This window comes from Pempheris klunzingeri, chromosome 11, assembly GCF_042242105.1.
Source record: "Pempheris klunzingeri isolate RE-2024b chromosome 11, fPemKlu1.hap1, whole genome shotgun sequence".
Taxonomy (NCBI): domain Eukaryota; kingdom Metazoa; phylum Chordata; class Actinopteri; order Acropomatiformes; family Pempheridae; genus Pempheris; species Pempheris klunzingeri.
The window spans coordinates 20,594,299-20,616,724 of NC_092022.1; the positions used below are offsets into that span (position 1 = coordinate 20,594,299).

The 22,426-nt window shown below is 42.0% G+C and overlaps 3 protein-coding genes across 3 annotated transcripts; 2 read left to right on the forward strand and 1 right to left on the reverse strand.

The window, feature by feature from the left end:
• Positions 1–1,037: 1,037 nt before the first annotated feature.
• Positions 1,038–4,059, forward strand: slc48a1a (solute carrier family 48 member 1a). Its single transcript, XM_070839706.1, has 3 exons — positions 1,038–1,339; positions 2,442–2,609; positions 2,727–4,059. Exons 1-3 carry the CDS (start codon positions 1,210–1,212, stop codon positions 2,861–2,863), a joined length of 435 nt encoding a protein of 144 aa, XP_070695807.1. The 5' UTR covers positions 1,038–1,209; the 3' UTR covers positions 2,864–4,059.
• A 1,038-nt stretch (positions 4,060–5,097) lies between these two features.
• Positions 5,098–10,835, forward strand: LOC139209996 (solute carrier family 26 member 9-like). Its single transcript, XM_070839943.1, has 20 exons — positions 5,098–5,222; positions 5,422–5,561; positions 5,721–5,831; positions 5,984–6,159; positions 6,256–6,420; positions 6,512–6,664; positions 6,771–6,853; positions 6,977–7,124; positions 7,215–7,328; positions 7,456–7,533; positions 7,651–7,746; positions 7,838–7,944; positions 8,051–8,120; positions 8,204–8,296; positions 8,407–8,547; positions 8,749–9,000; positions 9,496–9,550; positions 9,894–10,030; positions 10,548–10,607; positions 10,719–10,835. The coding sequence occupies exons 1-20, from the start codon at positions 5,098–5,100 to the stop codon at positions 10,728–10,730; spliced, it is 2,316 nt and encodes a 771-aa protein (XP_070696044.1). The 3' UTR covers positions 10,731–10,835.
• An 8,009-nt stretch (positions 10,836–18,844) lies between these two features.
• On the reverse strand, positions 18,845–22,112 carry tmdd1 (transmembrane and death domain 1). The gene is made up of 5 exons (XM_070838970.1): positions 22,043–22,112; positions 21,466–21,657; positions 20,641–20,760; positions 19,629–19,781; positions 18,845–19,154 (listed from the first exon to the last, which is right to left on the reverse strand). Exons 1-5 carry the CDS (start codon positions 22,110–22,112, stop codon positions 18,859–18,861), a joined length of 831 nt encoding a protein of 276 aa, XP_070695071.1. The 3' UTR covers positions 18,845–18,858.
• Between the last annotated feature and the right edge of the window lie 314 nt (positions 22,113–22,426).

A 22,426-nucleotide genomic window follows, 5' to 3' on the forward strand; every position in this document is an offset into this window, starting at 1 on the left:
TGCATGCTGTGGTTTTCATCTACAACATCCTTGACAGCTACTAACAACCACAGGAAACACAGATTTCAGTGCTCTACATTATGTGCACTAGCTTGATTTATAGTCACATTACAAAACACTTCAGAATAGACAACAACATCATGCTTTAATGTTCCCGGCAGAGAAAATCACCATGACACCAGTGTCATCTTTTCATGAGAATATCTTTGTGCATGCATCTTTTTTTTCTTTGATTCTATTTTTTGCTTTGCAAATTGTGAATTTTTCGTTTAACAGTTGTCGACTTTGTATGTCTATTTTTTCTCTCTCTCTCAGTCCGACAGTTTGATTTAACCCAATGCTTCTGTATATTTGCCTGTCCTGGTGACAATATGCACGTATGCAGCATCTTCGTTTATTGTTGTTATTTGGTTATTGTTGCTCTTATTTACAATACATGCCTTCCCAGAGAGCTGTCTCCAAAAATGTGTCCTCTTACCCAGAGTACACTTTAAAGACCATGCCACCAGATTCTAATAGTTTTGGCCCAGACAGTTTTGGCTCTGCTGGTCTGCAGTGTCTGTCTCTCTCTGCTCCACTAGGGGGCGGTGTGCTGGCGGGCTGGGGGTTTCCTCTGTGCAAAGATATTTTACAGTACTAGTGATAGATGACTTTAGGTCAAATTGATAAAAACACACTGGAGAGATTTGGTTTTTCAAAACAGCAGCACCGACTTTTTTTTGTTTCCAGACTATTTGTTTAACACTTAAGTACATGTGCACATCTATAAACCCTCGCTAATCTTAGCCCTCAGTGGGGTGTCGCAGGTGTCGGCTGCAGACTGATCTCAGTGGTGGTGGTGCTGTCTTCACCGTAGCGTGTCATCTTTGCGGGGCACATCAGATAAACACTCGGTGTTTTGTTGCTCCTGGGAAGCTACAAACCTGCCCTGATCCCCCGGAGCCTCTGTGTCGCACCAGCCACCCGAACTGACCACTTTTTAAGATATTTGTGAAGCTAATTTCGCTAACAGTGACAGGCTCCCCCTGGTCGGTCAGCCGAGGGGGGGTTTTATCGGGTCGTTTTCCTGTCCTCAGTATCAGGAATATTAGTTACATAATGTGGCGGTAAGCTGTTGATGTAGCTTAACAACGTTACCGGGCTGTTCGTGTTTTAAATACTCCGTTATCTCCGTTACAGACACTAGGTTGGCAGGAGTCGTGTGTAGCAATGGGAATCAGCAGAGTTTACATTAGCATAGGCTATGCTACCTTTGGCACGCTGGTCGGACTTTCGGCTTTCTTGGTCTGGAACATCGCCTACAAACAGCCGTGGACGGCGGCCATGGGGGGCCTGTCAGGTATGTCAGCACACCTACACGGCCACAAGTCATTTTTACTGCCATATGTTGACTCTGCTTCGTGTCGATGTTGTTGGAGCATTTAGCTCAGGCTGCCCGAGCCTTGTACAAGGCCTGTGAACGCAACACATAATCTCAGCACGTAAACATGTTTGTTTTTTCAAATTTAGTCTCACTCGTCTTGTTTCTGAAATACTAGCAACACATTATGAGCTGTCTGTACTCGTTGGAATTAGTTTTTGGCCTTTGTTAGCTGGCTAAATACTCTAATGTAGGTCACACTTGTGCATATGACCAGACTTTTATCCCCCTCCCCAGCATGACCTTAAGGCATCAACAACACCACTGTTAGAGGATGTCACCCATGTTAGCATGTGGACCTCCATATGTGTTATAGCTATAGACTGTACCCACACTTTCCCCTTTGTTTTCTCTTTTCTCTTCTGATGCATAACAAGTGGGACATTTTACAGTTGAAAATTCAACTTGTTAATGCTGTCTGGTTGACCAATGATACAGTGGAGACAGTAAACAACCTCTAGATTAGTTTGACTAGTTATTAACACTTACACCAATGTAACTGCAATAAGGAGGCATAGAGCTGCACATGTGGCCATGGATGGATTACAGATCTAGCTGTGTTATTTATAGTTAAAGCTGAAATCATTTGCTATTATTAAGCTATTAATCGATTGATATTCAAATTATGGGCAGCGATTTTTAGAATCGATTAATGGTTAAGTCATTTCCCAAGCAAAGATTTAAAACATTTTCTTCTTCCAGTTTCTCAGTTTAGCCCCTTATCTGTTTTTCTTTGTATTCTGTGATAGTCAGAGGAGTTTTAAATGTTTTTTTTAGAGTTTAAAGACAACACATGGGGCATAAGGATATTGCACTGATGATTTTTCTCTGTTTTCTGACATTTTCTAAACAAAACATTTATCGGCAAATTAATCAGAATGACAGTTAGTTGGTTTTAGTCTCATACAGTATAGATTATTTATTTTTATATGATGCTCCACTTCTTTGGAAATAGGCTTTGTAGGCCTAGTTTTATAAATACACTAAATGAGTGTGTGTGTGTGTGTTTGTGTCTTGACAGGAGTTTTGGCGCTCTGGGCTCTTGTCACACACATCATGTACGTGCAGGACTACTGGCGCACTTGGCTCAAAGGCCTCAAGTTCTTCATCACTGTTGGTGTGCTCTTCTCAGTTCTGGCAGTGGCCGCCTTCATCACCTTCCTAACTCTGGCTATCACGCAGAAGCAATGTAATCACCTCTCTGCTGTTTATAATGAGTAATGCTTTGATAAAAATAGTTACTATCATTTACAAATATGCTTTTTTACTGAGGACTGATCATCACTCTGCTCTTTTTGTCCCACAGCTCCCACTGACCCGAGGAGCCTCTATCTCTCCTGTGTGTGGAGCTTCCTGACTCTCAAATGGTCGTTCCTCTTGGCCTTATACTCGTATAGATATCGCCAGGAGTTTGCAGACATCAGCATCCTCAGCGATTTCTAGTTGGTACGGATTTTACAGACTGCCATGGACTCTGAGGGGTTTTAAGGGTGCCAGCGGGAGCTGGTCAAAGAGCTTTTGTAACAAAGAAGAAGAGAAGCAGATATGGCTAGATTAAAAAGTCATCTGACTTTTACCACATGGAGTTGCACTTGTTGCACTTGCTTAACAAGCTCTGTATTTGTATTGTAACCTGTTCTCCTACTTTTATTGACCCATGTATTCTATTCCTGTAAGTAGTAAGTCTAAACCTCTGAAGACTGGAACTGCTCTTGAATGCTCGAGACCGTTTATGAAGAGACTTGCAGGTGGTTTTTCAGACAGATTTTATCTCGGGGTTGTTAAATCTTAAAATAGCTAACTCCTACAAGGAAATCCCCACCGTAACAGGCTTTTAATCCAATGATAAGCAGTTGAAATGAAAATACTCTCAAGGCTGAAATCCTCCCAACCAAAACTAAAACCCTTCCTACCTGAAGCCACTCTGAGAATGCGAGGCTGATGGTGTTTGTTGGAGTGCTTGAATGTTTGCACCATATGAGCTTTTTCATAGTTACAGTTTTGAATCACAGAACACTGTGATATCTCTAGGCAGCCGCCGTCTTAGTGTCCGCAAAGTCAGTCTCTTAGCTCCCTTTGTCGTCAGTGAAGCTAATTGAGAAACCTTTTTTTTTTTTTTTTTTTTACAAATTCACAAACTTTATTACTTTACTTACTCTGCTTTTCTTTTCCCCGAAGAGAAGTCATTCCTGTGGAATTTGTGCTGTTTGTCCTTTGTTCCACCAGGGGGGGAGACTTGCTTGTTTCTGTCAAGAGTCCATTTGAAAATTCTGACATTCCTCCTAAGAGAAAACACAAAAGGATTTGATGAATAATTGCACTTTAGTCTTTGATATTGACGCCATTGTTTTGCACACAAATCCTTATAGAATGGGGAAAAAAAATCATGTCATCACCATGTCACCCTTTTTAATGTTGAAATACACTATTTATATGTGTCATTTTATTTTACAGTTAGTATGGTTTGTGTAAGTCTGGTTAGACTAGGCTTTGTGAGTGGTTTAGCTCCTGCTGTTGCTTGTCTACCTTTTGCCATAAAACATGTTTAACTGTGTTTTTGTTGACGAGAGAATGAATGTGAGGAAGCTACATGTATATAGAAACTGACCCTATTAAAGTTGCATTTATTGTTAATTACATCACGTTGTCTCCTTGCTCTGTACCAGAGAGATACAGCAGCACCCCAACGAGTAACCAGTGTAAGTGATACAGCTGTTCCTGTCCCCGCAAGGCTGCATGCGCTGAAGTTTTTCAACCTTTTCAGTGTCTAAGCTCCACCCAGAAAGTGTAGAGGGTCTTTAGTGCAGCGTGATAAGTAATCAAACAAATGGGCGATACACACATCTGAGCCAAATGCCTGCAGACGTGCTTCAACAATAAGGTACAGTGCTGTCTTTTCACTCTTCACAAGCTCATTCAGAATCAGAGCCTCTTAACATGCAGTAATAGCGAGACTGAAATCAGTGTGTTAAGTTCTGGAGGTCAGCTCAGTGCTTGCCGCTGACATTTTGATTCATTTATCAGTAACGTCTTTGTAAGAGGATGCAGAGAGACAATTGCACAGGACAAAAATGTTGGCCAAATGCACACTGTTTGGCTGTGAGTGACTGACAATAATATGCACTTTGTTCACTCTTTGAAAGAATCTCTTTGAAACTCCAAACTTTAGTTATTTCTTCTTTAGCTTTAACCCTCATGTCTAAACGTTTTGCTTTAAATAACTTGTCTGTATGTTTGAAGTTACCAGACATTTCATTTAAACACTTGTTTGCTCACTCTAAAGAGTATAATGCCAGTGTTATTAACTGCAGATACACAGATTTTCTTATAATTCTGTTCTTCAGCGTGCAGACTGTAAGGTGAAGAATTGACTTGTGCGTGTGCTATTATTTGCCCGGTGTTGAGCAAATATTTTAGCAGTCCACCTACCTGCTGGCTGATCCCCCACCCTTCAAGGTTAGATTAGGGCCTTGCACTTGAAATATGCCACTTAAATGTGAGACAGCATAAGTGCGATCATAAAGATCTCTCCTCGTTTCCACAGCTGCCTGAATGCCATCCTCGAATCAGCTGGGCGAGGGTTTGCAAACTTGTATGTATGCTGTTGATGTAAAATCATACTGATGCTACCTTTGACTTGATTCTGTGGTCTTGATATGTTTCTACATACTGTAGCCATGCACCCGGACCGCCCACGTTATGTGATTGACAGGCAGGCATACAACCTCCCAGACTTTGACAGAGACTTTGACAAGAAGAGCCGACAATTCCCTGTTGGAGACAAATTGAAGAAACTCTTCAGGTACAGAATTACAGTCTCTCTTGTCACAGTCAACATGAACTACATGTCTTCCCATCAGACAAACTCTACCTCTGACAGGCTTTGTGTTGCGATCAAATAGTGGAGAGCCCTGAAGCCATGACATGTTGTGGACTTTTTCAAAGTAACAACCAGAAAAGCTGAGCTCTTCAAAGAGTTTCTTATTGTTTGTGTCTGTCAGATGCTCTGTGTCGAGAGTGAGGGGCTTGTTATTCAGACATCTGCCTGTACTGAGCTGGCTCCCCAAGTACAAAGTGAAAGAGAACCTGCTGTGTGATGTCATCAGCGGGGTCAGCGCCGGCACCATTCAGGTTCCCCAAGGTCAGCCAGCCCTCTCTCTGATGCCTCCGTGTAATGCCCACTGACTAATGCTAGCTGCTGCAGCGATTGGCCCCAACACACAACATAGTTTTTGTTGTATGTTTCTGTACGATATCATGATTTATGTGACAGTTCTAAAAAGGTTTCTGTTCTTTGCAGGCATGGCGTTTGCCCTCCTGGCAAGCCTCCCTCCTGTCAATGGTCTCTATTCCTCTTTCTTCCCCCTCATCCCGTATTTCTTCATGGGCACTGCTCACCAGATGGTCCCGGGTAAATCACAATGATTTATCTGCAGCGATTTCACATGATGACAGTGATAAGTTGCCAGAGCTGCACAGTGCGGATCAGCTGCGCTCGGCCTGACTGCCTAGTCTGCAGAACGGCAAACTAAATAGATGTGACATGCTACTCTCTATGTCTAGGCACATTTGCTGTCCTCAGCATTATGGTGGGAATCGTGTGTCTGAGGCTCGCCCCAGAGTCGGACTTCAGTCATTTCAATGCCACTCTCAATGCTACAGTAGTGGACACTGACCTGATGAATGGGGTTCGCTTGGGGATATCTGGAACCCTGGCCTGTCTCACTGCGATCATACAGGTACACACAGCACTAAAGCAAAGAAGGAAATGAAAGAAATGTGAGGTAGAGTTTAAGGTAAAAGTTACTCATTGCCAACTACTTTTGTTTGTATAGATTGGCCTTGGCTTCATGCAGTTTGGGTTTGTAGCCATCTATCTGTCAGAATCCTTTGTCAGAGGCTTCATGACTGCTGCAGGACTGCAGATCCTCATCTCAGTGCTCAAGTACATCTTTGGCATCAGTGTGCCACCTTACAGTGGTCCGCTGGCTGTTGTATATGTAAGTGACTCTCATATTGCGATCAAAGGACATCAAAAGACTTCCGTGGTATGATGTGCCACTAAAATATGTCATTGTAATTCTTTGTCAGACTCTCATAGACATTATATGTGGCCTCCCTGACACCAACATAGCTTCGTTAGTGTTTGCTCTGGTCAGCAGCGTGGTTCTGATCGTGGTGAAGGAGCTGAGTGCACGCTACCGCCACAAGCTGCCCTTCCCCATTCCCATGGAGATCATTATTGTAAGTAGTCTACAGTTTGTAATTTCAGATTTCTCTTGTAGATTTGTGACTGATGTACACTATAAGCTCTATAGTGTTGATTGATCTATACTCCTGTTCTGCACAGGTGGTGGTGGCCACCGCCATCTCAGGCCCTCTGCATCTTCCTGAGATCTATCACATGGACATAGTGGGAGAAATTCCTTTGGGGTAAAGCATATATCAGCATACTTGGAATCAGTGCCTGCTCCATGAAGTAAAAAAAAAACAAAAAACTCATGCAACTTATTTTTACTGTTCAATTTAGATTCATTTTTTGTCTGTATTTTCCAGATTCCCAGCACCAATCCTACCAACAGTGAGTCAGTGGGAAGACATGCTGAGCACAGCTTTCTCCCTGGCAGTTGTGGGGTATGTTATCAACTTGGCTATGGGCAGGACGCTGGCAGCCAAGCATGGCTACGATGTGGATCCCAACCAGGTAGAAAAACTGCATGTTTTTTTTTTTTTACAAGCTCAAATGTTCTATTTCACTCAGTTTGGTAAATACCACATGCATGTTCTTGTACAGGAAATGTTGGCCCTAGGCTGCAGCAACTTTCTGGGGTCCTTCTTTAAGATCCATGTGATCTGCTGTGCCCTGTCTGTGACCCTGGCTGTGGACAGTGCTGGTGGAACCTCGCAGGTTAGTGCTGCGTAGCCTCTCCAAGCTACTGTAACTGTAGTCAATTATTGTGTGTAATTGAGTTTGTGTGTGCCAACTACTTCTCCTCTCTTGCTGCCCCCCCCCCCCCCCCCGCTCCCCTCCATAGTTTGCCAGTCTATGTGTGATGCTGGTTGTAATGGTTACCATGCTTGCATTGGGAGCCTTCCTGAAACCACTCCCAAAAGTAGGTGGACAGAAGGGTATGATATTAGCACCTTGAAAAATAGGACAAAAATTCTAAGAAGGGCTTTGAGAAAAATGTTGGCGTGATTAATGACCTACGTAATCTTGGTTCCCCTAGTCAGTGCTTGGAGCCTTGATTGCAGTCAACCTGAAGAACACACTCCTACAGCTCTCGGATCCCTATTACTTATGGAAGAAGAGCAAACTGGACTGTGTAAGTCAAAGGCTTAGGATGCAATGTTGCAACACAAACCAATGTCTTTTTTTCCATATTTGATTTTGTTCTATTGTTCTTTCTCTTCCAGTGTGTGTGGGTTGTGTCATTCTTGGCCACATTCTTTCTTAGCTTGCCTTATGGAGTTGCTGTCGGAGTGGGCTTTTCCATCCTGGTAGTGATATTCAAGACACAGTTGTGAGTAAACTCCATGCAATATTCTCTAGTTTTGAACAGACATTTAAATAGACAGTGCAGCAGAGTGTAACGTGTGAATTCCTTATTTTAATTGTGTTCTTTGTAGTCGCAATGGCTCGGAAATGGTTCAGATTATGGACACAGATATCTACAAAAACCCCAAGGTGTACAGTAAGGTAAGAAAACTAAATATTTTTGTGTGTTTTTGTTGTTTTTCATAAAGTAAAGAGAATTGCATCTCATTTTTTGTACTCCACAGGTCATGTCAGTAACAGGTGTGAAAATAGTGAACTACTGCTCACCACTCTATTTTGCAAATGCTGAAATATTTCGCCAGAGGGTAATCAGAAAGGTACAGTGGAAACAATTAGCTCTTTCTCTGTCACTCAAGGTGACAGGTCAGGTTTGAATGAATGTGTTCTTGTGGCATATGGGGGTTTACATAGTCATGTTTGTATCTAGACCGGGCTAGACCCAGGCAAACTTCTCCTGGCCAGGCGGAAGTTCTTAGAGAAAGAGCAGAAGGAAAAAGTGAAAGAGGAGAAGAAGGACAAGGAGACGAGAAGGAGGAAACCCAGCTCTTTGGTAAACATGAAAGCTCAGGTGGGATCAAGTATGACTCATGACACACATTTTTATATTTTTTTTACCAAGCAGCAAATATCCCAGAGGCACAAACAAAACCCTGTAATGAGTCATGATTCTCAACATGTACCACTTAGTCAAACACTGCAAAAATATTCAGAAAATACAACCTGTGACCTTTTGTGAACAGCTTTCTCTATGTATTTCCTCTAAATGTAGACCATATCTCAGCTTGAACTGCAAAATGACTTTGATATGAACGATGGCAGTGCCAGCAAACCTGGACCTCCCACCAGCTATGTCAACTTTGGCTGCAGTGACATTGAGCTGGGCGAGCAGGCAGCTGACCAAGAGCCACCCAGTCCCTCCGCTGTCACCCTGGAGTCCCAGCCCATGCCCTTCCACACCCTCATCCTCGACCTGGCGGGGGTCTGCTTCATAGACCTAATGGGCATCAAAGTATTGATAAAGGTCATAAGCTTGTTTGCAGTGCTTCTAAATTCACTCTTAAAGCAAGTAGTTTTGTACTGAACCTTTTTAGGTTTTATATTTTAGTACATAGAGCACATGGCACCTCTAAAAGGCTCAATTTACAGTGTTCATTCAAAAGAGCTCTTGGGATTCTTTATCAGCATGACAAGGCTCCATTTGATCACAGAAAAAAGCTTACATTTAATAAAATAAATAAAAAAAAGATTAAAAACAATGACGATGACAATTATATGTAGGCTATAAAGTTGTATATTTTAACCATTAGAGGAATACATTAAAGTTAAAGTGCAACTGATATTGTATGAAATTGAACTTTTTGTGACTAGTGACTAGAATAGTTCTTTGATTTTGAAGACTGAACCCTGGCGTTCCTCACTGATCCTTTTTATGAGAGAATTCCTAAGTATGGATTTAATCAAACATTGTAATTTCAACATGTCCATGAACATCTTCTCTCCTTTATTTTCCACACAGATGAACTCGAGCTACACGATGCTGGGCATTAAACTGTACCTGGCCAATGTTCAAGGTAAAATCTTGAGTGACTATGAACGCATTTCACACTTGCTGCACAGATAATAAGGCAACAGAGATCTGGCCATTCATCCAACATTAGGATCTGTGATGGACAGTGGTAGAAACAGGGTCAGAGGTTAAACTCTTGTCATATGGTGCATGTGCCTTCCATTTCTCAGTGAGGTAAAGGGGTGATCCCTGGTGAATATAATCTATTGTGACTGATTACCCTTAAGCTTTCCAAACAGTACAGCCATTTTATTTCTTTTTAAATATCACATGAACGCTGTGTCAAAATCACTTGTTTTAACTGGGTTGAAGTCCTTGTGTGATATTTGTTGTCTTGCCGCTTGCAGCGCAGGTGTATGAGGAAATGGAGACCGGAGGAGCTTTTGATGATGGCAACATTACCCGCAGTAATCTCTTCCTTTCCGTCCACGATGCCATTCTGTTTGCTCAGCAGACCTCTGGAGAGAGGCGAGTCTCTCTGAAGGTAGGCCCGACTGTAGAAAATAACCTTATCACACAAATCCTTTTTATAACATCCCATACAAACACCTGCTGTTCAAAGGTTCTAAGGTTAGGGATATAAGGAGGGATTAAGAAGAGAAGAAAAGCAAGATTTATGTTTTATGTAACAAATTCCTCTTTTAGCACAGCTTTTGTCACCTTATCAGGTTCAACAAGGGTAAACAGAAATATCACAAAGGTTTTTGTGACACATTAAGTGCAGCAACAAACGCGGTTGTAAGTTACACCAAGGTCATGCAGCACACATACAACATGCTGCGTGCCTGACTTTGTCCTCTTTTACCAACTGATAAGCACAGGCAGCTTTTGTAGGCATATGACAGGACATTGTTTGCAGCATGATTTAAAATGCAGTTTATACAGACAACAATGCTGCAAAATCTTTAATTTGTGATTTGTGCGTTTCACCACTGTCATACTGGTGTTTGTGTACATGCCTGTTTGACTTAAAATGCGTGCATTCACTTTGTTGGCTGCAGGCAGAGGAAACAAGACAGGGACTAGCCTTTAAGATTAATGAGGAGAAGGATCTGGAGCAGGTATGCACTGGTTTGCCCATTCAAGCTGATGCAAAATGACAATTTCTCCTACTTTAATTTACTCACCCTGAAGCCATTATTCTGTATCTAAGAGTAGTTTTACTTTCACAGGAAATGTTTTGAGCACTGATTGCTGCAGCGAAGATGAGCAGAAGAAACACAGCGAGACACAAGCACGAAATTTATGGAAATGCATTGTTGCCAAAATACATTCTATGCTTTTTGCAGGATATCTAAATAAAATGTTTATAGTTTGTGACTGGGCACAGTAGTCAATACTTGACTCCGCTGACAGGGGGTGGTACATACCAGCACAAGAGACCCCGATAACAAGAAAGAGTTGAGCGGATAATGAGGTTCAGTTCGCCCACCCCTCGCAGTAAGTGTGGAGCGAACCTGCTGACTGCGCAGCCATACAGAAGTGGTCTTGTAATTAACTGAGAGTGCGCATGGCCACAGCTGTGAGCTACAGCTGAGCCGTCTGGCTACGTCCCTGTGGAGGCAAGACACTGAGAATGGCTAAACACAATGAAAGCATGTATGCAGAGCATCAGCAGTTTCACGACTTTGTTGTCTCGCAAGCTCTATTAAAGACCACAGTCTCCATCATTTTCCATAAAGCAGAATAAAGCTACAACAACCCGAATAACACGTCTAATTGTTGCTGCTTGCACCAGTAGAGTGACTGTAACAAAGAGAAATATGTGGGCCAAGTCGCTTGTGTTTGTGTAGCAGGTGCTTGAAGGCCTGTGGTGTCTAGCCGAGCAGCAGGCTGACAGTGGTGTTGCTATGCTTGTGATGCATGAATGGATTTATGAAGCTATTAAGAAATCATCCTAAGGTGTTCTGGCGCACATCTGCTCCTCTGCTCTCCTTCCTCTATGCAGCAAATTGGCACCACAAGTGATTACAAGGTTTCTATGGCCATCAGCTTTAATTTGAAGCTCTGGGAAACTCTCTCACCACTTAGTGTGCTTGTGTGGTGGGTCTGTGTGTGTGTGTGTGTGTGTGTGTGTGTGTGTGTGTGTGTGTGTGTGTGTGTGTGCGTGCGTGCGTGTGTGTGCGTGTGTTTAATTTCCTCACATGCAGCTCATCCTTCCCTTTTCTTTTTCATGTCTGTAGAAATCCTTTGCTTGAGCCTGCTTTAATTAATCTAAATTAGGGAAGTATTCAGATTGAAATAATTAATCTGACCATCTCATTAGGAGCCAATATGCCATCCTTGTCCAGCCTTTTTCTGCTGTTGTCCTGAGTTACAGAAGTTGCTAACAATTAATATCACTAATGAAGCTTCACGTGTGATGACTGACCACAAGGTGCCAGTGTTCCTGAGCGTGTCTGTAACGATGTAGTGTGTTAGCTCCAGAGCTTGTGCTTTATTCTGATGGATTTTAGTGTCATTCTGTAAGATCGCCTTAGCGTGCAATATTTGATCATATTTTTAATAAATATCTTTATCTTGTGGGGAAATTTAGACCAAATAGCAAAGCAGCTTCTGGTCAGCAGGAACACAAATGGAATATCCACTTGCATTTATCCAAAGACTGAGATTAGCACATCATTGTATTTTTTTTCCCCCCTACCGTTTAAACTTAGGGATAAAATTAGTCATATTTAATGGTATAATATAAGTATGTCATACACATGCCATACATATGTCAGTACAAGCTCTCAAAGTATTTTGTTACAAATGTTCAGCAAAATATTAATTGCTAAATACATATTTTGTGATTCAATATTTTACAAATACATTTGATTGCAATGCTGCCCGTCTCTGAATGCAAAGCACAGCAGAAATAGAGGAGCTGCCTACAGCTGCAAAACAACAACAAAGTGGAGATGGTAATGGGACAGCTACAGAAAATCTTGGGAAAAAAAAACAACAACCGAGCAGCTGATTAAATCTTTGGGAACAGATTTTGCTTTGCCTTTGTTTAAACTGCCAGAGGCCTTCCAGCATCGCAGTACAGCACGTACGTCTCCTATACTCTACACAATGAGTTTGTTGTCTGGAAATTAGACGCATGCTGCCGTCTCTGTTCAGTCTTTCAGAGATTACGGTGCAGCATCAGCCAGGGTAAAGCACTTTTGCGGTTGGGTTACAGTGCCTTGCTCTGGAGCACTTTTCAGAGAGTCATTTAACACCAGGAAAACCTCTCCCTGCATTCATTACAGTTAAAGTTACGGTGTGTTGCTTTTATTCGTCTTTAATTTATCTAAATACTATATTAACATAGGCTTCGGCCTATTTTGCGTTTTAATTTGACCTTCTCGATATAGTTCCTTATAATTACCCCTTATCAGTAAAGCTATAGGTAGAAAAAAAAACGTTATCCTTTCTGGAGGTCAAAAGATGATTACAATGAGTTATAAAATGCTTCTAGCTAAATCCTTTTTCAAATGAGATACTGTTATAATGGACTTGCTTCTCAATCCCTGTAATTGCAAGTTCATCTAAAAATTAATTTTACACCCCTTGCACATTCATTGACCATGATAGTTTAATTAACAAGGTCCCTTTTAGAAATTTGAGACGGAGAGATTTATGTATTAAATTTGTTTACACGCCCAGTGGTTTCATACTATTGAGACTAATTGCATGGTGTCAGAGGGTATCTCCTCGGTGAGTCATGGGACTACTTGTCATTTAGCCCTGCTTTTATGAAGAGCTGCCCCTGTGAATATTCAGCGCTGACCTTTCAGAATCAAGATTTAAATTTGGAGCGCTTTAATAAAGAGCCAAGTAGCCAAATCTTTATGAAAAGACTGTTGCTCAATTGGTCTTTGGGCGCGTAAGAGCCATTTGAGGCAATGAGGACGACCACAGCCATTTCTGGAAATTAAAATAATGGCTCTTTGACATTGATCAAGCAGCAGCATTTAGTGCTTTGCGTATGCATGTTACAGACCTATGTCTGGGGATCTTTTCTGCTTCATTAACAAACCAGTTTGCAACCAGGGAATCATAAATCATGATTGTGCAATATCAGCAAATTGTCTTCAGACAGGGTTTGGTTACAAAGTTGCTGAGGGCAAATCTGACCACCAATAGCTGCTATCAATTAATGTTGCGTATTGTCTCATATTAGTCTGACAGCAATAAGATGCACCCAGAATGGAACATTCTTCGATAATTAAGGCATACAATGATTGAGTCTGTGTCTCTGATTGGGGGATGGTTAATTATTTACAGATAAATTAAGCCACAACCCCATGTCTAATGGAAAATACTGCTCAACCTGCTTGCCATTTTTATTTTTCTCTTTCGCAACTTGTAGATGTAATGAGTTCTTTCATTTCACGGCACCATTATTGCATTAAAAGTAATCACTGTGTTAATTATTTCAGAAGACACTGACCTTCATGGAATGATAAAAACTACAAACAGTTTGAAATTGAGGCTGCAGAAAAGCTCTAAGATGTGTGTATTAATATGTTTTTAATATTTTGTTTTGTGGGAAAGGAAGGGAGGAACGAAGGAATGCATTTTTTTAATCCCATGAACAGTATCATAGACTAAAGGTGGAAAAAGATGATTAAGCTTTTAGAAAGATAAACAAATTTGACCTTCCCTCAGAACACGACATAGAGACATGGATAGATTTGCAGCTATCGTTTTGGACAGATATGCAAATGAGTGTCATCAGTGAGGTGTTTTATCATCCCATCAACTCATTAAACAGAGCGGCAGGTACTGTTTGCTCTCCTGTCTTCTTATTAGATAAAAACCGCAGTGTGATGACTACAGATACCAGCTCCTTACTGAGCCGTTCAGCATCAGCGGGGAAATTAGACAAGACAATGCAAAACAACGCAGTGTGGTGCAACGCTAAGGGAACTCATTAGAACGCTGCAGCATGGGAGGAAGCCACATGATGCTTTGCAACATGTCATCAGGGGTGTTGTGAGTGTTATTACACAATCATAATTTGATAGCGTGCACAATTACTTCATTAATTTTTAGAACCGTGCATGATAAATTCAGGAGCCAAAAAGGACATTAAAGAGGAAGAGCTTTAACGCAGTATGGTGAATGAGAAGTCATGATTTGATGGGGCTTTAATGGATGCAGTAAGTTGTGTATTTGTGAACTGAAATAAACAGAATACATGAATACTGTATTTGTGTATTATCAAGTCTGTTTGTGAAGATCTACATTGACAGGATGTCAATACAGCTCTGAATGTGTGGTTAGAACCACAGCAACCCTGCATGTGAACATGTTTTCGTAGGAGATGGATTTGTTTGAAGTGATCATTAGACTTGAGGAGGCCTGCTCGAAAAGTCTAGAGCCTGAAATTTCCCGTCAGTCACATTTTTACACTTGGGCATACTGTATTAAAGTCAGGCTGGAAAATTGAACTGTCATGACTCAGCTGACACGTGAACCAGATTTTGGTGACAAAGATCGGTCACATATAGGGTACAAGTGTCTGTCAGACAGAGCAGGTTGAGATCATTAACAACACTATAGCGTTAATGAAATTGCATGCTTTACATGCATAATGTATCAGAAGCATTAACACAAACATTTGCAAATTAGCTTTCCAGCAGGCTCAACATTAAAGCCCTCCAGATCTCCATATAATACTCATTACCCCCGAAACATTTTCAGACTGAAAAGAAAGAAAAATGGAGAAAAGAAAAATTGATGGGTTTGAGTTTCATGGTTTTCCCTTCAAATGCGGTTCAGGCCAGTTTGTTTTGCTCTCTTGTTGTCTCGTGTCCCTCGGGTGCCTCTGTCTCTGGTGCGGAGGAAACACACCTGTCTGTAGCTCAGAGGAGAAATCTCCTGCTTTTATCTCAATAAATAGGCAACCCAGGCAGCCATTATCCACAGCCCTTTCTGCTTTTGTTTACCTCTCTATCATGGCTCACCTGCCCTCAGGGGACTTTAATTGTGCTGGTGATTTATTAACTCTTTTAAATTAGAGCTAAATCAAATTCATCTGCTGGATGCGTGATTGACAGGAAGCCTATTGCCTGGACTTTGAGAAGTGTGTCATATATATAAAGGGACAGCAGATATTACAAAGCATGATATTCATCTGTCTTTAATGACCTCTTTCATCAGGTTTATTGAAACATACATTGCAGTATTTAAACACTTTAACACAATGCGCTTCATCCCAGGCAGTAGAAACATCCTGACATCCTTTATTCCACTTTCCATAAATCAACTGTAATTTTATTTTTTTTAATCATAAGCAATGTGGGGTAACGGAGATCTGCAATGGAAGTTACTTTTTTGTGGCACATCTACAGTTTGCCTGCAGTTTTGGCTATTTAACATGTTTAGGCTTATGAAGCATTTTCCTGTTTTTGTGACAATAGCACTGCTTGGCTTCTTAGTGTGCCTTGCTCTCCAAAAAAAGCTTTCTAACTGCAGCACGTTACGACCATCTATTCACTTCCCTCTTGCATTCAACAACTGCAAATCTTCACGGTGTAACTGCCTCCTTCAGGCCTCCTTCTTAGAGGCAAAGCAATAGAGAACACTATTCAGTATATGCCCATTTCAAAAATGTTTGTAGTTATCTGTGTAAACAATTGTTCCTCACTAAATATACTGTAATACTTTCTTACTTTCTGTAATCACAGCAGAAATAATCATGGGACATTCTGGGTTCTCAGGTACAGAATGTTGTACCTGAGAACCCAGAATGACTGCTCTCTCTCTTCTCTTTCTTTCTGTGTATCACTGTGATAACACAACATAACTACTCACATTATCTGCAGCATGCAGCAGATTTATAACATCCATTTGAAACTGCTCATAACTTAAGTTAATAAAACAACTATTCTCAACGATCATGTTAATTGTCTGCTGCAAGGACCAGGCATGACCACAGGATGGCACTGTGGCTTCATCTGTAAACCCACAGAGGGTGTCTTGTCTGATCAGCGGTAAAAACTTTGAAGAAGTCTCAGATTTCCCCAAGGAAGCCATGAAAGACAAAGTTGTGAAAGCTGGGGCCAGGGCGATTAAAAAAAAAAAAAAAGTATGACTGTAAAAGAGCTGGTGTTGTGATCTTCATTCCTGTGATCCATATATATTGAGCAAAGGGAGAGTGATGGTTGAGTGGGGACTGCAGCACCTCAGTGGCCCTGCAGATGAATGAAGATGCAAATGGAGGGAGGGGGAAGTTAAAGCCTTTAGTGACACTAAACACACCCCAGAGGCCCCAGTGCAGAACGCTCAGCCTCAGCACATCAAGGACACAGCCCCTCTGTCTGAGCGTCCCCTTGGCACGCATCACATCCCGTCCATCCACATTTTCATCCAGACAAACACTTGACTCCTTATGCTGTGCTGAGCCAATAACAAGAGACAGATGTGCCCTCCTCAGAGAATCCAGTTTGATAAGCCGCTGCTCCACAAACTATTAAATAACTCAAAGAAACCAGCGGAATAAAAAGAGAAAAAGCCCTATTTTACATGAGAATAGATATGCCTGGAAACCGTACCCTCACACGTTGGCTTCGTCTTGGCTGTAAATGTCAATTTCATGTCAGATCCTTTCTCTATTCATCCATGACGTCTGTGATTGCTTCATCCCTTTGCATGAGAATGGCTCGAGATGAACGTTGGCATATTCTGCCACTCATTTATAGTGCTCTGTAGATGAAATGCATAAAAGACTGGGTTGCACACAATCATACCAAATGTGCGCTGTACTGTACATTTCTAAACTTGTGCAGTGGGCAACAGGCACAAGGTGTTTATAGTTTTCTTTATCCGCCACGAGCTGCCTCCTGGTGGGACCTTGGCCGTGCTACGGAGTGTCACAACCATGATGCCGGCCCCATGTGGAATGCTGTTTCTGTGAGTCATTCAGGCATACAGTACTCTGGCTTTCCTCTCCACTGGTTACAGAAATACAGGTGAGCCCACAGCAGGTGAACCTGTCATAGTCGGCACCTGCAGGATCCTAACAGCCAGCAGGGGAAAACTGAAGGACAGAGGAAGTTTTGTTGTGAAGAGTTCTGCTGTGCCACCTGGGAAGCTTAGTCATGAAGGTGAAACACAGTGTTGTCCTAAACACACATGGTGAGAAAGACAAGCTGTTACAAAATGTCATCCCCACATGTCATTGGTTTTTGCCTAATGTGTAAAAGAATCCAAAAATGACATTTAGAATAACATCAGCAAAGGTCATTATTTAGTTAACAGTTCAAAACTTAAATCCATGCCCTATTGGCCTTTTGGAGCATTATTCATACAGTTCATCTTGGCACTATAATTTGTTTAAATGTTGATTTATGAACTAATTGTCTGTAATTGCTGCTTAGCGCCACTGTTAATCCACGCTGTCTGCCTCCTGAAGCACATTAGGCCAGATTTGTATAATGAAGTAATTAGTTCAAATACGAAGTAGGTAGGCTACGTAAGAAACTGGGACCAAGAAGCGAGAAAGTACTCCTGAGCCACGAGCGTCCTTTCTGTTTTCTTATTATGAAACAAACTCGGCAGAGTATGTGCAAGTAGCCTCGTGAGAGCAGACGATTTCCTTAATTAAAGCTTGCACATGTCCACAAAGTTAATTTGAATCTTCTAAAATGCAGCATCTCGTATATCAAGTTATTTCAGCTTGCTAACAGTCTTCGCCACTTCACACGTTCAAAAAATATAGCTCTGTGTTTTCTGTTTGGCTTCTGTCTCCCGCCAGAAGCTGCCATCGCAACCAAGAGTGCTCCATTGTCTGCTAGCGTTGTTATTGTTATTAGTCTTTTGGATTGCCTGTGGAGGTATCGGCAGGCTCCGGGGAAGCAGGCGCCAGGCTGGATAATTAGTTGTTCTTCGATGCCAGACGGGCACATTGCCGTCACTTGGAGGGGAAATGGAAAGTGGCATCACTATCACAGTAACACCGGAACAACCTTTGGTGTGAGGGCCGGGTTCCAGCGCATCTGTCACACCACTAGTCATCTACCCACTGGCAAGACAATAATGCTTACCAGTCTAGCCATACACAGCATGGATAATTACTTTATCTGAAACAGAATTAGTCTTGTAGTATTTGTCATAATTAGGTGTGGTGTGGGGGTATCGATATTGGTTCTACTGATGATTGTGGACAAAGGGATTGGAGGATTTAGGCATTTTAAATCTTCCATAAAGAGACTTAACTGAAAAACAAGCAGGGACAGAATGATCTGTTTTGCCTTTATCTAAGTTTATATTCCAGTTGTACATTGTACATTGATGCCGACTTTACTTTATTGTTTTTCCGCCGCACAATGGAAGCTCTTAAGCTGCCAGTTTTGCCTCTGTCCTCCCAGAAGCTGCATCTCCCAACAGTGCATCTGCAGCCGTGAGCTCACTGATGGAGCTGCCGGCAACCCGGGGGCACCGGGTGTGTTGGTTTCTCTGGGAAATGCGGAGGATCACGAGAAGTACTGAGACCCCTGCGAGCAAGGTACCGCCGAAGCCAAGCAGGATGCCGTACAGGAGTGGCAGAGCTACATCCAAAGGCCCCCGCTGGTAGGTGGGAACAGGAGCCCGCTCCACTATCAGGTCCAGGTCGCTCCATGTCAGATCCCTCACTAACATACACACAAACACAAACACATGCACCACACCCTTACCATCTCAAAGGACTGTGGGAACATTTTTGTCAAGTTTTAACTTGAATGAGGTGCCCGGGAGAATTACAAAAAAAAAAAAGTGGACAGGTGATAATTACATTTTTGAATTTCCAGGTATCCAGGGAAATACTCCTTATATAGTGAGAGTGTTGCTGTTGAGAAGTAATGAGTTGGAAGCATGCCCACGGCCACCAAATCTAATCCAGCATCTCATCTAAACACTTAATAGATTCAGGGTTCAGTGAAACATTATATCATTTGTCATTCAGACAGTCTCCAGAGGGATAACCCAAAAATCTCCTCTTGACATCAGTAGCCGAAGATATTCGGGGCTTAGACATGTTTAAGACTCGGCTCTCCATCATTAATTCTGTTTTATAGTGTGTACCAAACTAATGTGACACTCTCAAACTTTAGGACAAATTACCTTACCTTTTCTTTTTCTAACCCTCTGGTCTTCATGCTGGCGGTGCTTTGTGTCTGACTGCACCGAGGGGAAGTTTAAAGAGCTGACATATTTGTGATAGCCTTCAACATAGCGTTTCAGGCTCAAGGCTTTGTCCTGGTTGATGTTCTTCCCCACTTCTGCAGAAAAACAAACACAGAACGAGTCTAAAAGCAGATATTATCACTTCAAGTGCTAAACATGTATGTATTTCATCCTATAAAACATTGTAAATTTGAATTTAATTGTTGTTTTCTTGTCCTGAACGTAATTAGTACTGGCAGGAGAGCAACTTCTGTCCTTCAGGTTGGAATAAAACAAAATGAACCACGCAAGTACCAGTGGATCTCGAGCTGCAATCAAGTGTACGATAATTACTGCATTCTGCATCAACACAGTCTTTTTCATCACTGCCACCCCCCCCCCCCTCCCCACACCCCCTATGTCTTATAACTCTTCCATCCTCTCCTTGTCTTTTTTTTCCTCCAAAGCTGCTGATGAAAGGAGCAGATGGTTTGTTCTGTGGCTGGTGTCAGCTCCACTGAGTCCTCTGTCAGATCATTTACACCTCCTTCTATCCAACGCCACTCGGCTGTGGAGTTGTGTGTACACTGGACTGCAACACATGCCACAGACTGGCAGTGTGCAAAATATGCCACTTTTGAAATTCCAATTAAAATGAATCTCAAAGTAATGAAGCAATTACGCACTGTTTTTAAAGTCTTGAGGAGGCCCTCTTGACCGAAATAAACTAACTTTTGAAAATACCCCTCCATGTACTCAAATTATGCTTTGTTCCAACTTCCTTTCATCAGGGGACATGCTGAGATGTCTGCTCATGACATTTGCTGTCACCAACAACACTGTATGGAACAAAATAAAGTGAACTATTTTAATTTGAAACCTATTACATTTATAGCACTGTGCAGAATTGGAAAAAAAAAAGATTCGGTGCTACAGGGGGCACGTGTGCTCTCTCTGTCTTCATTTGTTTCTCACCGATGGCGATGTCTGTTCTGCCGATGTGCTGCAAGGCGCGAGAAAGCCTGTCGTAGTAGGTCTGCTCGCCATACCTCAGCAGCCAGTCTGTCAGGGCTGTCCGACACTGAGCTTCACTATCTGGTAAACACAAAACATATGGCCCTCACACAGACAGGTCTCTGACAGTCAGCTCGCTGCCAGAAACTCCCCAAGCTGAGCTGGACGTGTGAGAAACAGACAGATCTCAGGGTGGACTTTTATTCTTTCCTACCTTATTACAGCTTATAGCGTGTAACTCTTGGAGCATAAGTTCAGTTTTTCTAAATCTGTCTTAAAACAACACTCATGCGTCCGTATGTACTTTGAAAGATTCATTGTTCACCGTAATCATTCATCCTGGCTGTGAAGAAATCCATTCCTAAACAAAATCCACAGCCGTCCTCCTGTGCAGAAATATATTCCAGTGTTCTCTTGATGTGAATATGAAGTTTCTGTTTTCTGAAAGAGACAATTTAAGTGGGTATGTTTGAAAGTTCCAATCTTCTTAGTAAAAACTTTTCCTCATTATGCCCTGCCAGCCAGTGTTTCCTTGCTGAGCTGCAGTGACGGCCTTGTAGCACAAAGAGGAAATGTTGTACTAAAAAGACTAACTTAAAAAGATGCTCACTCATTTTGTCTAACACAGGCTGTTGAGGCTTCACAGTAGCTTCACTCAAACATTAGTGTACATTTGTGCACAGTAGGGCTGTGCTATAAGTACTGTTCTAATATACTGACCCTTTAATGCATTCATTAGGCAGTGGTGTAAGGTGGGATGTGTTTCAGATGGTGACGAGTTCTTACCTACAACAGAAGAGGTGTCTCTCTTGGCTCGAGGCTTGAGATCTAGTGGATTTTTTTCCGGGGAGAGGCGCTCGAGGTGCTTGGAGATGTTCTCCTCCGGGTGAGAGAGGGCAAACAGAAGGTCCTCACACTCCTTGGACGTCAGCAGCTCCACCAAACGCTCCAACTGATGGACGCCGATGTCTTCTGCCACTAAACAACCGTAATGCCCACTAATCACAATGAGCTGTGTGCAAACTCCAACGTCAGTTTAGCTCGGCAACAGGACCATAACTTATACTCAACTAGTGCATGACGGCATGACCATACAGTACATTCCAGTTAATGAAGCATAATGCTGACAGTACACAGCATTTCTGCAGCATGCTTGTGATCTCAATTAGCAAGTGGTGCCTGTGTGGCGTGAAGCTGTCATCGTATTACCCTCCTCAGCTGCAGAGAATAGAAACTGAATAATCAACATTTCACAGCAGAGAACAGACCAATCAGCAAATTTAGTCTCACTGTGAATCTTTTCAGTTGAATACTTCAAACATGCTGATGGCACTGCACCTGCTGTAGGAACGCTTGCTCTCACCTGTGTCTTCTCCGAGGGTTGGACTCAGGAGCAGAAAGACGAAGAGGGAACAAAATTTCCAGACCTTCATGTCAGCCGAGGTAGTAAAGTATACAGATTCAATACGTGCTGCTAACAATGTCTGAAGTTTATTTTCAAAGCTGACTGATGATCTAGAATTTGTTGGACTGTGTTTGTGTTTGTGTTTTTTGGAGCAGCCAATCACCATGCAAAAGATTTTTCATGAGATTTACCCCCCTCAGCCATTTAAAATAATAACAAAATCCGACTGTAAGTTCAGAATCCTCAATGTTTCCAACTGCTTATTTAGTTTATATTTAATTCACAGTCATATGAGACTGCCAAAAGCAACAGAATCTTTAACTGGACGACCTAGAGCAAGTT

Bases quoted from the DNA above. Each gene is read 5' to 3' on its own strand.
- slc48a1a (XM_070839706.1), top strand. From the start codon at position 1,210: ATGGGAATCAGCAGAGTTTACATTAGCATAGGCTATGCTACCTTTGGC. The intron at 1,340-2,441 runs GTATGTCAGCAC...GTGTCTTGACAG, and splicing joins GGCCATGGGGGGCCTGTCAG to GAGTTTTGGCGCTCTGGGCT. The intron at 2,610-2,726 runs GTAATCACCTCT...TTTGTCCCACAG, and splicing joins GGCTATCACGCAGAAGCAAT to CTCCCACTGACCCGAGGAGC.
- LOC139209996 (XM_070839943.1), top strand. From the start codon at position 5,098: ATGCACCCGGACCGCCCACGTTATGTGATTGACAGGCAGGCATACAAC. The intron at 6,160-6,255 runs GTACACACAGCA...TTGTTTGTATAG, and splicing joins GTCTCACTGCGATCATACAG to ATTGGCCTTGGCTTCATGCA. The intron at 7,329-7,455 runs GTTAGTGCTGCG...TCCCCTCCATAG, and splicing joins GTGCTGGTGGAACCTCGCAG to TTTGCCAGTCTATGTGTGAT.
- tmdd1 (XM_070838970.1), bottom strand. From the start codon at position 22,112: ATGAAGGTCTGGAAATTTTGTTCCCTCTTCGTCTTTCTGCTCCTGAGT. The intron at 20,761-21,465 runs GTAAGAACTCGT...TGTGTTTACCAG, and splicing joins AGACACCTCTTCTGTTGTAG to ATAGTGAAGCTCAGTGTCGG. The intron at 19,782-20,640 runs GTGAGAAACAAA...GTTTTTCTGCAG, and splicing joins CAGAACAGACATCGCCATCG to AAGTGGGGAAGAACATCAAC.